The 13878-nt window shown below is 49.2% G+C and overlaps 1 protein-coding gene across 1 annotated transcript in view; it reads left to right on the top strand.

Moving 5' to 3' along the window:
* The first annotated feature begins 3020 nt into the window (after window positions 1-3020).
* The window catches only part of SMU1 (SMU1 DNA replication regulator and spliceosomal factor), a 67409-nt gene continuing 56551 nt past the window's right edge, over window positions 3021-13878 (top strand). The window contains exons 1-5 of the mRNA XM_075337789.1: window positions 3021-3140; window positions 4405-4615; window positions 4793-4945; window positions 6895-7005; window positions 8190-8318. Coding sequence (XP_075193904.1) covers window positions 3115-3140; window positions 4405-4615; window positions 4793-4945; window positions 6895-7005; window positions 8190-8318 — 630 coding nt within the window. The 5' untranslated portion in view covers window positions 3021-3114. The remainder of the gene's footprint in view (window positions 3141-4404; window positions 4616-4792; window positions 4946-6894; window positions 7006-8189; window positions 8319-13878) is intronic.

Consider the following 13878-nt stretch of genomic DNA (forward strand, 5'->3'; position numbering starts at 1 on the left):
GAGTGTGAGTGAGTGTGAGTCTGAGTGTGACTCTGAGTGAGTGAGTGTGAGTCTGAGTGTGAGTGAGAGTCTGAGTGTAAGTCTGAGTGAGTGCGTGTGAGTCTGAGTGTGAGTGAGAGTCTGAGTGTAAGTCTGAGTGTGCGTGTGAGTCTGAGTCTGAGTCTGAGTCTGAGTGTGAGTCTGAGTGTGAGTCTGAGTGTGAGTCTGAGTGTGAGTGTGAGTCTGAGTGTGAGTCTGAGTGAGTGTGAGTCTGAGTGTGAGTGTGAGTCTGAGTGTGAGTGTGAGTCTGAGTGTGAGTCTGAGTGTGAGTCTGAGTGTGAGTCTGAGTGAGTGAGTGTGAGTGTAAGTCTGAGTGTAAGTCTGAGTGTACGTGTGAGTCTGAGTGTGAGTCTGAGTGTGAGTCTGAGTGTGAGTCTGAGTGTGAGTCTGAGTGAGTGAGTGTGAGTCTGAGTGTGAGTGAGTGTGTGTCTGAGTGTGAGTGAGTGTGAGTCTGAGTGTGTGAGTGTGAGTCTGAGTGTAAGTCTGAGTGTGCGTGTGAGTCTGAGTCTGAGTGTGAGTCTGAGTGTGAGTCTGAGTGTGAGTCTGAGTGAGTGTGAGTCTGAGTGTGAGTGAGTGTGAGTCTGAGTGTGACTCTGAGTGAGTGAGTGTGAGTCTGAGTGTGAGTGAGAGTCTGAGTGTAAGTCTGAGTGTGCGTGTGAGTCTGAGTCTGAGTCTGAGTCTGAGTCTGAGTGTGAGTCTGAGTGTGAGTCTGAGTGTGAGTCTGAGTGTGAGTCTGAGTCTGAGTGTGAGTGTGAGTGTGAGTGTGAGTCTGAGTGAGTGTGAGTCTGAGTGTGAGTGTGAGTCTGAGTGTGAGTCTGAGTGTGAGTCTGAGTGTGAGTCTGAGTGAGTGAGTGTGAGTGTAAGTCTGAGTGTAAGTCTGAGTGTACGTGTGAGTCTGAGTGTGAGTCTGAGTGTGAGTCTGAGTGTGAGTCTGAGTGTGAGTCTGAGTGAGTGAGTGTGAGTCTGAGTGTGAGTGAGTGTGTGTCTGAGTGTGCGTCTGAGTGTGAGTCTGAGTGTGAGTCTGAGTCTGAGTGAGTGTGAGTCTGAGTGAGTGTGAGTCTGAGTCTGAGTGTGAGTCTGTGTGAGTCTGAGTGTGAGTGAGTGTGAGTCTGAGTGTGAGTGAGTGTGAGTCTGAGTGTGAGTGTGAGTCTGAGTCTGAGTGTGAGTGTGAGTCTGAGTGTGAGTCTGAGTGTGAGTCTGAGTGAGTGAGTGTGAGTGTGAGTGTAAGTCTGAGTGTAAGTCTGAGTGTGCGTGTGAGTCTGAGTCTGAGTGTGAGTCTGAGTGAGTGTGAGTCTGAGTCTGAGTGTGAGTCTGAGTGAGTGTGAGTCTGAGTCTGAGTGTGAGTCTGAGTGTGAGTCTGAGTGTGAGTGAGTGTGAGTCTGAGTGTGAGTGAGTGTGAGTCTGAGTGTGAGTGTGAGTCTGAGTGTGAGTCTGAGTGTGAGTCTGAGTGTGAGTCTGAGTGTGAGTCTGAGTGTGAGTCTGAGTCTGAGTGAGTGAGTGTGAGTCTGAGTGTGAGTCTGAGTGTGAGTGAGTCTGAGTGTGAGTCTGAGTGTGAGTGTGAGTCTGAGTGTGAGTCTGAGTCTGAGTGTGAGTCTGAGTGTGAGTCTGAGTCTGAGTGAGTGTGAGTCTGAGTGAGTGTGAGTCTGAGTCTGAGTGTAAGTCTGAGTGTGAGTGTGAGTCTGAGTGTGAGTCTGAGTGTGAGTCTGAGTGTGAGTCTGAGTGAGTGAGTGTGAGTCTGAGTGTGAGTGAGTGTGTGTCTGAGTGTGCGTCTGAGTGTGAGTCTGAGTGTGAGTCTGAGTCTGAGTGAGTGTGAGTCTGAGTGAGTGTGAGTCTGAGTCTGAGTGTAAGTCTGAGTGTGAGTGTGAGTCTGAGTCTGAGTGTGAGTCTGAGTCTGAGTCTGAGTGAGTGAGTGTGAGTCTGAGTGTGAGTCTGAGTGTGAGTGAGTGTGAGTGAGTCTGAGTGTGAGTATGAGTCTGAGTGTGCGTCTGAGTCTGAGTGTGAGTCTGAGTCTGAGTCTGAGTCTGAGTCTGAGTCTGAGTGTGAGTCTGAGTGTGAGTCTGAGTGTGAGTCTGAGTGTGAGTGAGTGTGAGTGAGTGTGAGTGAGTGTGAGTGAGTCTGAGTGTGAGTCTGAGTGTGAGTCTGAATGTGAGTCTGAGTGTGAGTCTGAGTGTGAGTCTGAGTGTGAGTCTGAGTCTGAGTGTGAGTCTGAGTGAGTGAGTGTGAGTGTGAGTGTAAGTCTGAGTGTAAGTCTGAGTGTGCGTGTGAGTGTGCGTGTGAGTGTGCGTTTGAGTGTGCGTTTGAGTGTGAGTTTGAGTCTGAGTTTGAGTGTGAGTCTGAGTCTGAGTCTGAGTGTGAGTCTGAGTCTGAGTCTGAGTGTGAGTGTGAGTCTGAGTCTGAGTGTGCGTCTGAGTCTGAGTCTGAGTGTGCGTCTGAGTGTGAGTGTGAGTCTGAGTGTGAGTGGCGGCCAATCCGTGCGGGGGGGGGCGGATCCGAGGAGAGGCGAGCGGCCAATCCATGCGGGGGGAGGAGCCGAGGCGAGGCGAGCGGCCAATCCGTGGGGGGGCGGGGCCATGGCGAGCCCAGAGGCCAATCAGCTTTGTGTCACCGTAAGGACACAATTTTGGAGCATGACAGACAGACAGACAGACAGACAGACAGAATAAGGCAATTATATATATAGATATTCCCAGACATACACGTAGAGGCCCATTGTTTCTTAACATGTGCCAAGTATAAGATTGTGGGGGAATAATGTATAGCTATGGTTATCGTTATTTAGTAAGCGCATTATCAGCTGGACCCGTCACACGCACTGTATGAAGCATTAGCGCTCGGCTGCTCAGCCTCCGCCCACATGCGCGCTAATCCCTTGGGTTGTAATGTATAGTACGCCGCTCTTCCTGGGTTTCATGCTCCCCCTAGCGTTCGCACCATACAATTACAGCATAGCGCCGGAAATGACGTAAATGCCGGAGACGGCGCATGTAAGTGACGTCGTTGTTGTGAGTCCGGGCCTACGTTGCTGCTGCTGCACGTACTGTTACACCAGCGGAGTGCGCCAGGGAAGAATACAAGATGTCTATCGAGATCGAGTCGTCCGAGTAAGTGTGGCTCGTAAGAGTCCGCCGCCGTCCAGACGGACCCGTGCGAGCAGGAGCTGCCTGCCGTGTGTGCACAGACGTGGTGGCCGCCATTGACGCCTCATGAGCTGCACTGCATGCTCCGCAGCTATCGTGACAGAGAAAAAAGAGCCTTTGCTTAATCCGTGATTTTTTTTTCCTGTGAGGAGGCCATTACTGCTTCCAGAGGGTTGTCACTTCTATGTTGTGACGCCTGAACGTCCAGTCTGTGTGAGGAGCAGCTCTGGAAGCATGTGAATTTCCTGCTGGTTTCCACATTGCACACTTCTATCATATAGGTTATGCCTGAAAGGGGTTGTCCATTTACAGAAAATAAATCCTGGTCCCTGGACAGTTTGTTATAGAACAACTAATCTGTGCCTTATGCACCCTCCCCTGGTCTCGCACTTAGTCTCCGCTGCTCCCAGTATCTATTATTGACTTCAGCGCTCAATATCTGAGCTCCGCGGCTCTGTCCCGTTTATACAGTCACACCTACTAACGTTACTGGTGACATCATAGCGCTGCAGCCAATATCTGATACTGAGAGCAGTGGAGACGAAGCGCCAGACCAGGGAAGGGTGAATAAAGCTCAGTTTGCCTATACTATCACAAACTCCGTCCGGGGCCTGGGATTGGGATCAGCCCCTTTTAAGGGGTTACTCAGAGCCTAACAATTGATGATACAGGCATAGGATTTTTTTTATTTATTTATAGAGCACCATTAATTCCATGGTGCTGTACACGAGTTACAGTAGACAGACTAGTACAGAGGGAAGAGGGCCCTGCCCTTGCGGGCTTACATTCTATAGGATCATCACTTATATCCATCCCGGGGAGTTTTCGGTTGATCGGTGGGATGGCAGGCAGTGGACCCCCCACCAATCTCTTACTGGTGACTTATCCAAATAGGTTATGAATTATTAGGTCCTGGACAAACCTGTGAACGCTCCAGACAGAGGTCTATGTAGTGCATGGCTCCTTGGCGTTACATTATGTGCACAGCCTCAGACTCTGTGTACACAGGGCATAGTTTGGAGGACTTCACTGGAGGTTACTTTTCAGTCACCAGCTGCATAATTGCCCTCTTACCCAGGAAACCTTTTTTTCTTTTCTTTTTCTCCTGTGGTTGGCTTTTATTTCTTTTTTTATAGCTATCCACTTTCTCCCAATATATTGTGCACTTATGCTTTTTTTCTGCTGTGTTAGTAATACATCCATGTGCTGCCATCTCTTGTTTCTTCAGTGTCATTCGTCTGATCATGCAGTATCTGAAAGAAAACAGTTTGCACCGCACATTGGCAACATTACAAGAGGAGACTACCGTGTCACTAAACACAGTGGACAGTATAGAGAGCTTTGTGGCAGACATTAACAGTGGCCATTGGGATACAGTGTTGCAGGCGATCCAATCTCTTAAATTGCCGGACAAGACTCTTATTGACCTATATGAACAGGTAAGGAGGTTTTCTTTGTACGGGATGTATTTTCTACCTCAAATAGATTAAATTTCTTCAACCGTCATGAACACAGGAGTTTGCAGTGCACTCCTGGGTTAATTATTTGTGGTGGGGATCATATCTCTAGCACTCTTGCATGCTGTATATTGATGTGTGTATACTCTCTCATTGCAGGTTGTCCTGGAATTGATTGAGCTCCGTGAGCTGGGAGCTGCCAGATCTCTTCTGAGACAGACTGACCCCATGATCATGTTAAAGCAGACCCAGCCTGAAAGATACATACATCTTGAGAACCTCTTGGCTAGATCTTATTTCGACCCCCGGGAGGTAAGATTCATATTGTTCTCTGTTACAAAATCTACCAAATACAAGGCATTGATTGTATAAGGAATAGTTAACAGAACTGATTATGTCTAATGCAGTTGTGGCGTAAATGAAAAGTGAACAAGCCCTTTAAGGGGCATAAATGACATTTTGATCACTTTTTAGGGCTGTTTTTGTTTTTTTTTGGGGGGGGGGGGGATTGCAATGTCTGAAAGGAGCAAATCATTTTCTTTCTTATTGATGTGCAATTTACTGTTTCTGTAGCTTTATTTTGAAAGATCAGACCTTTTTGGGGGAGATAATGATATCAAATATTTAAAAAAAATGTTAAAATGTATCTGTTTTAAGTGGGGGTTATAACTATATAAAAAAAATTCACTTTTTTTTCGAGGGATTTTAACTGTTTTATTGCATATACTGCAAAGTCACAGTATTGCAATATATAGCAAAATTGTGGTTCTCCTATGGCACTCAGCCTGTGCCTGAGCTTCACTGGAGAACCAAGATGGCAGTTACGGAGGCCTTCAGCAAGCTCCTTGCGGCTATGGTAATCCATCGGTTCTCTGCGGGCATGTTACATGGTGGGGTGATGAAAGCAATGACGTTATTTAAATGTCACTGTCAAAGATTCAGCGCTGGAGTGGCGCTTTAAATGTAAGCCTCCTTGTCATATACTCCCCTTCTGGAGGCTACACCCTTTACCAACACAGCTCTGGTTCCGCGGCGCTATCTTGTGACTATAACTTCTGACTGGCCAGAAGTTACGTCACAGGCGCTCAATGCTGCATAGATCAAAGCCAGCTCCTTTTGTTGCAGTTACAGGCAGATGCCTGTTACAGTATATCACAAAAGTGAGTGCACCCCTCACATTTTTGTAAATATTTTATCTTTTCATGGGACAACAATGGAGATATATTTTGATACAATTTAAAGTATTAAGTTCTCTAACATCCACCAACTGAATTATGAAAAATATAATGGAAGGGGATACCAGTGGCTCCTGTAAAACTCTAGTGAATTCCATGCCCAAAAGTTAAAGGAAATCTTTCAGCAGGTTTTTGCTAAGTAACCTGGAGCTAGCATGCTGTAAGGGTTAATGCAGACAGTTCAGGCAAACCTGCTTTGTCACACTCCAATCTTTTGTTTATGTGCTATGTTTGTGTAAGCAGCAGGACCCTTATCATTACAGGACTAAAAATTCATGTGCCTGTCAGTCTGGCACACCCCCTGTCGTGACTGACACCTTGCTGCCAATATACAATCTCTATAGAGAGCCTGATGTGGGGAGGACAGCTCTCTCAGCTCTGCTACATGACTAAATCTAAAAATTCTGATTGTATCAGAACGGCTTTACCAGTAATCTAAGTGATACATCGATGGCATCAGAATCTCCTTTCCTACGTTATGCTGTTCTCAAATGAGGTAGCAAAAACCTGCTGACAAGATTCTCTTTAAAGCAGTGCTTAAAAATATTGGTGGCTACACAAAATATTGACAATTTGTCATTTTCACTTAGGGGTGTACTCCTTTTTGTTGCCAGCGATTAGACATTAATGGTTGTGTGAGTTATTTAGAGGGCACCAAATTTACACTGTTATACAATCTGTACACTGACTGCTCTACATTATATCAAAGTGTCATATCCTCTTTGTTGTCCCATGAAGAGATATAATCAAATATTTTAAAGTGTGAGGGGTGTACTCACTTTTCTGATATGCTGTATACAACACAGCCGAGATCTGCGATGAGAGGTTCACCTGCTGAGCAGATTCATGCTTTACTTATCGACTTTTGATGAAAATGTCCATTGTAGGTTATCAAAGGCTTGTCAGTTTTTGAACTATATCAAATAAAGTATTTCAAAAAGACAGAATGCAATTTTTTTTTTCAAAAAATGTATTTCACTTTTATACTTTTTCTGAAGTTGGATGATTTTATTTTGATTCGTGCAGGCATATCCAGATGGCAGCAGCAAAGAGAAAAGAAGAGCAGCCATAGCCCAAGCTCTTGCTGGTGAAGTGAGTGTGGTACCTCCATCTCGTCTCATGGCTTTGCTGGGGCAGGTAAGGAAATGACAAAAGCGTTAGTGTTAGGCCTAAGCCACACGGCGAGAAAATCTGTGCGAGTGGCGTGCGATAAAACATCGCATTTCACTCGGACCAATTCTAGCCTGTGTGTCAGTGCACATGAGCGATTATTTTCTCAGCCCTAATCGGACCGAGAAAACAATCGCAGCATGTTGTGATTGTAGTGCGAGACTCATTTCTCTCGCACCCATTCAAGTGTATGGGGTGAGAGAAAAATCGCACTGCACTCGCGGTACACCGGTATACCGCACGTGCAGAGCGAGACTCACAATAGCCGGCTACGGAGGAGAGAGGGAGAGAAATCCCTCCCTCTCCTCCTCTGTGCCAGCCCGCACTCCTGAGAGCCGGGCCGCCCCTCCTGAGCGCCGGGCCGCCCCCCCGCAGCTGAGGTCCGGTCGGACCGCAGTCGCAGGGATACTAGCATGACACTCAGCTCCTGCTGTGCTGCCAGCGTGAGCCGAGTGTCATGCGAGCATCGCAGTAGTGCCTCGTGTGGCCCCGGCCTTAAACTAGACATGGACCCTGTTCGGCAGCTATAATGAACGGCTTCCGTGTTTCTGGGAAAACTTTCCATTAGATTTTGGAGTGTATCTGTGGACGTTTCTGCTCATTCAGTAAAAAGAACAGTTACGGGCTTATGCACTTATGTTTGATGAGGAGATCTGGTTTGCAGTGCAGATTACAATTCATTCCAAAGATCTTCAGTGTGGTTGAGATCAGGGCATTAATTGGCCGTAGATTGTGCACAGGGGCACAGTCATGCAGAAATAAGGGGAGAATTTTCCTCAAATTGTTGCTATAAACTTGGAAGCATGCAGTTGTCTAAAATATCCTCTATTTTGTAGTATTAGCATTACCAGTCACTTGAAATGAGAAGTTTAGCCCAAACCATGAATTTATACCATACCAATATCCCTCCTCCACCAGATTCTACAGTAGATCACCTACTAGGTGTTCTTCATACATCCACCATACAGATTTGAGCATCAGACTACCAGATGGTGACTTGTGTCAGTCCAGATAGCACTCTTCCACTATGTAGATTCCAGTTCCAGCATGTCTTACGCCAGGAGAAGAAGAAAGGTGTTATATCTCTGATGTAGTAGTTCAGGCATAAAAACAGTGCACGCTTTGTTTCACAAATGAGATCTCTTTTCCAGGCTTTAAAATGGCAGCAGCATCAGGGACTGTTACCTCCAGGAATGACCATTGATTTGTTCCGTGGTAAAGCGGCTGTGAAGGATGTAGAGGAAGAAAAGTTCCCCACTCAACTGAGCAGACACATAAAGGTAAAGTAATGAATATATTTTGCAATTTCTCCACGATGTGTAAGTAAAGTCCACTGTGTTTCTTACAGCCTGAGTATTGCATCTCCGCAGCTCATGAACACAAAAAAACTGCAGCTGATAAAAATGCAAAGAAAAGCCACATGTACAGTGGTGCTTAAAAGTTTGTGAACCCTTTAGAATTTTCCATAATTCTGCATATAAATTTCACTTAAAACTACATGACATTTTTCACAAGTTCTAAAAGTAGATAACTACCGTATTTTTCGGACTATAAGACGCACCGGACCATAAGACGCACCCTGGTTTTAGAGGTGCAAAATAGGAAAATGAAAATTTTAAGCAAAAAATGTGTTCATGAAACACCTGTTATGGGGTGAGGATCTGCTGCTGACACTGTTATGAGGTAATGTCCCCAAATTCTCTACTAAGGTACCCCATCTTGGTAATGATCCTCCTGCCTTGTATATGATCCCCATCCTTGTGTATATGTCCCCCATCTTGATAAATACCCCCATCCTGCGATATGGCCCCATCCTGGTATATGGCCTGCATCCTGTGGCACAGAAAAAAAAATGTTTCTACTCCCCTTTCCTCACTCCCTGCAGCATCGCTCGTCTTCCTGTCAGTGCCAGCAGCAGCGCCGCTGACCTGTGCGGAGCTGGTCACCATTCCCTGCAGCATTGCTTGTCCTCCTGTCTGCCGGCTCGCTGATGTGTGTGGAGAGCGGTGCACTCAGGGATGACGTCATCGCTGTGCGCACCGCTAGTCTCCACACACAGCAGCGGGCCGGCAGACAGGAGGACATCGCGATGCTGCAGGGACTGGTGAGTATACCGTACTTATTCACTGCCCATCATCAGCGCGGGGGGCAGTGAATATAGCCACACATGATCACTCTAGGCTGTAGTTGCCAGGGGTGATCACACGGGCCGGCTGTTTAGCATGCGCACACCCCCCCCCGCCCATCATCCCACCCATCTGTCAGCGTCGGCTTCAGTGCTGAGAGATGATGGGCGGGAGGATGCATGCATATGAAATAAGCGGGCCGATGTGGTCACGGCAGGCACTGCTACAGCCTGTGCATGCTGCCGATGACCCGCTCCACCGCAGCACCCTCATTCCCCGCAGCCATGACCTACATTCAGACTATAATATGCACCCCCCACTTTCCCCCAACATTTGGGGGAAAAAAGTGTGTTTTATAGTCTGAAAAATACGGTAGAACCAAATCGAACAAATAAGTTATATATTAGACTTTTCTTTATCGTTCCTTTTGGGAGACCCAGACCATGGGTGTTTAGCTTCTGCCTCCGGAGGACACACAAAGTACTACACTTAAAAGTGTAGCTTCTCACTCTGAGCTTATACACCCCCTGGTAGCCAGTCCTAGCCAGTTTATCGCTTTGTGTTCAGGAGGTCATACATCCACACATGCATTCTCATCTGATTGTTTGACTTTTGGAAAGAGTTTGAAGAAAAGCGGGTCCATGTCTGGACTCCCGGCATGTCCCTTCTCACCCCACTGTGTCGGCGGTGTTGTTAAGGTTGATTTACAAGGCTGAAGCCTTACATGCCGCGCTCCTTCACCATCCCTTCTGGGCTCTGGCTTGAAGTGGGAGCCAGCACGGTCTCCATGCCTGGCAGGAGTCCGGTCTCCATCCACAGCCCCTTGAGGATTCTGTTGGACCAGAGCAATCATCCCCAGGGACATGGCCCTGCGTCTCAGCAGCTAAGTACCTGAGACGTTTATGTTGGGGGTCCCGGTTCTTTATTGTAAGGGGAGAGTATGCTGTATGTGATTGTTTTTAACTTTTCCGGCGGGTTCTCCAGCTTTTGCCCGAGTACCGCGCCGATGGTGCCTGCTTGTCGGCCTCGCCGCTTAAATTTAGGCCCTGGCTTCGCCGGAGGCCTAGTTTCGTTTTCCTGCCCTCTCATGTCACTCATGCTGGGGGACAGGTTCGGCTCCTCCCGGCGGCCGTTCTACACAGGGGAGGGACACTCCCCACTGCTGGGGCGTCTCTATAGCCCTCCAGTTCCCGCTCTTTTATAGGAACGCCCATAGTCCCGCCCCCTCTCTTCGCTCCGGCGGCCATTTCTCAGGCAGAGTTCACTCTGCTCTGGGACATCCTGCATTCTGCATCTCTGCTGAGGTGCTGCGCTGGGGGACCGGGCTTCGGGATCTGGAGGGCACACAACACCGCGCTCAGCGGTCTGGTAAGCCACAGCCGGTCTCCGGTTGTGGACCTCTGTATATTCTCCCTGGGGTTCATTCTCTGCAAAGCCCCCACTCCAGCAGCATGTCTCACACAAGGAGCAAGGCTCCAAAGCTTTATTCTGCATGCACTGCATGTAAGCTCCTGCTGCCTGAGCCGAGCATTTATCCACACTGTGATGGTTGCTCTAACTTGGCGGTGCCACAGCCTGGAGTCTCACCCCCAGTGGTCTCTCAGGCTGCTGCTGCACCTGTGATTGAACCCCCGGCCTGGGTAGAGTCCTTTTCTAGGTCCATATCCCAGTCATTTGCTGAGTCCATGGGACTTTTGTCCAGGACTTTGATGAATATGCATCAGCCCCCCTCACAGGGTGCCTCTAATACTCTTGACAGAGGACTCCTATCCTCTGACCTCCGTCCATCAGAGCTCACAGAGGATTCATCATCTGATCCCAGACCCCGTCCTTCTAAGAGAAGGCGCAGGGTTTCCTCCCCCTCCCCATCCCACGGCTCTGTCTCAAGAGCTGACTCTCAAGATGAGGAGGATGACCTCACTGGGGGCTCGGAGGCTATGTATCCCATCGATTTCTCTGAGGGTGACTCAGATCTTAGTGATTTGATTGCTTCTATTAATTCTGTGCTGGATCTCAATCCGCCAGTGTCAGAGGAGCAACTCTCTTTGGCAGAAAAACATCAGTTTACCTCGCCTAAGAGAGTGAAGAGTGTGTTCTTTAACCACTCCAGTTTTCAGACCGCTGTGACCAAACCCAGGGCCTGCCCTGACAAATGCTTTCCAAAGCGTGGTTCTGATGACCGGTTTCCATTTCCACCTGAGGTGGTCAAGGAGTGGTCTCACTCCCCAAAGGTAGACCCTCCAGTGTTTAGGCTATCAGCCCGGACCGTTGTCTTGGTGGCTGACGGCACCTCACTTAAGGATTCCACTGACCGTCAGATTGACCTTCTGGCCAAATCTGTGTATGAAGCTGCGGGGGCCGCGTTTTCCCCGACTTTTGCAGCAGTGTGGGCTCTCAAAGCCATCTCTGCTTCTCTAGAGGAGATGCATTCCCTCACCAAGGAATATATGCCTGAGATGGTTACCTTAACTGCTCAGGCTTCAGCTTTTTCATCTTATGCCATGTCTGCCATGCTAGAGGCTGCTCACCGCACTGCGGTGGCTTCAGCTAATTCTCTTGTTATCCGCAGGATTTTGTGGCTTCGAGAGTGGAAGGCAGATGCTTCTTCCAAGAAGTTTCTTGCTGGGCTCCCTTTTGCTGGTTCACGGCTGTTTGGTGAACAGCTGGATGAAATCATTAAAGAGGCTACTGGCGGGAAAAGTACTTCCATGCCACAAACCAAAACCAGGAAACCCGCCCAGGGTAGGAATCAATCGAGGTTTCGTTCCTTTCGTTCCTCCAACTGGTCATCCTCTAAGCCTTCCGCCTCGTTCGCTAACTCAGCCAAGGATCAGAAATCCAACTGGCGCCCAAAAGCGCGTCCACAGAAGACCGCAGGAGGTTCTGCCACTAAGGCAGCTTCCTCATGACTCTCGGCCCGCTCCAGCCACGTCCTTAGTCGGTGGCAGGCTCTCCCACTTTGGCGACGCTTGGTTAAAGCAAGTCTCCGATCAGTGGGTGAGAGACATCATATCTCACGGCTACAGGATAGAATTCTCTTCCAGCCCTCCAAACAGATTTTTTTCTCTCAACTCCCCCCTGCTCCAAGGCCGCCGCCTTCTCGCAGGCCGTGGCGTCCTTGCAGGCAAACGGAGTGATTGTCGTAGTTCCCGCTCAGGAACGGTTCAGAGGTTTTTTCTCAAATCTCTTCCTAGTTCCAAAAAAGGACGGTACCTTCCGGCCCATCCTGGATCTCAAGCTTCTCAACAAGCATGTCCGGGTGCGGCATTTTCGCATGGAGTCTCTGCGATCAGTCATTGCCTCCATGACCCAAGGGGAGTTCCTGGCGTCCATCGAATCCACTCTGACTCCGACTCAGAGTCTCACGTACCTAGGGATGCAGTTCGAGACTTTGCCGGCACTTGTGAAGTTGCCCTTAATCAAACAGCAGTCTCTCCGGCTAGCGGTGTGCTCTCTCCTGAGGCCCCGCCGTTATTCCCTCAGGCGCCTGATGCAGGTGCTGGGTCAAATGGTGGCTTCCCTTTGCCCAGTTCCATCTGCGTCCTCTGCAGCTTGACATTCTCCGCTGTTGGGACAAGCAGCCTTCCTCCTTACAGAGGTTAGTGGCTCTGTCGCCACGGACCAGGACCTCTCTTCAGTGGTGGCTTCGACCCCTCTCCCTGTCCCAAGGGCGCTCCTTCCTGGCTCCGTCCTGGGTGATTCTCACCACGGATGCCAGCCTATCCGGCTGGGGAGCGGTACATCTCCACCACAGAGCTCAGGGCACTTGGACTCCGTCCGAGTCAGCCCTTTCAATCAATGTGCTGGAAACCAGAGCTGTGCTTCTAGCTCTCCTAGCTTTTCACCACCTGTTGGCGGGCAGACACATTCGAGTCCAGTCAGACAACGCGACAGCGGTTGCCTACATCAATCACCAAGGCGGGACACGCAGCCGCCTGGCAATGTTGGAGGTCCAACGCATTCTTCAATGGGCGGAGGACTCCAAGTCCACCATATCCGCAGTCCACATCCCTGGCGTAGAAAACTGGGAGGCAGATTATCTCAGCCGTCAATCCGTGGACGGTGGCGAGTGGTCTCTTCACCAGGCAGTGTTTCAGTCAATCTGCCGCAAGTGGAGCACTCCGGACGTGGACCTAATGGCATCCTGTCACAACAACAAGGTTCCGGTTTACGTGGCTCGCTCCCACGATCCTCAGGCCTTCGCCGCGGACGCTCTGGTTCAAGACTGGTCCCAGTTTCGTCTGTCCTACGTCTTTCCCCCTCTAGCTCTCTTGCCCAGAGTCCTGTGCAAGATCAGAATGGAGGGCCGTCGAGTCATCCTCATTGCACCGGACTGGCCCAGGCGAGCTTGGTATCCGGACCTGCTCCAACTGTCCGTGGAGATGCCGTGGCATCTTCCGGACTGTCCAGACCTGCTCTCGCAAGGTCCGTTTTTCCGCCCGAATTCTGCGGCACTCAAATTGACGGCGTGGCTCTTGAGTCCTGGATTTTGACGGCTTTTGGTATTCCTCCTGAGGTCATCTCCACTATGACTCGGGCCCGTAAGTCTTCCTCCGTCAAGATCTATCATAGGACTTGGAAAATTTTCCTGTCCTGGTGTCGCTCTTCCAGCCATTCTCCTTGGCCATTTTCGTTGCCGACCCTTCTGTCTTTTTTACAGTCCGGTCTGCAGCTAGGACTGTCCCTCAACTCTCTCAAGGTACAAGTCTCAGCT

The sequence above is a fragment of the Anomaloglossus baeobatrachus genome, chromosome 1 (assembly GCF_048569485.1).
Source record: "Anomaloglossus baeobatrachus isolate aAnoBae1 chromosome 1, aAnoBae1.hap1, whole genome shotgun sequence".
NCBI lineage: Eukaryota > Metazoa > Chordata > Amphibia > Anura > Aromobatidae > Anomaloglossus > Anomaloglossus baeobatrachus.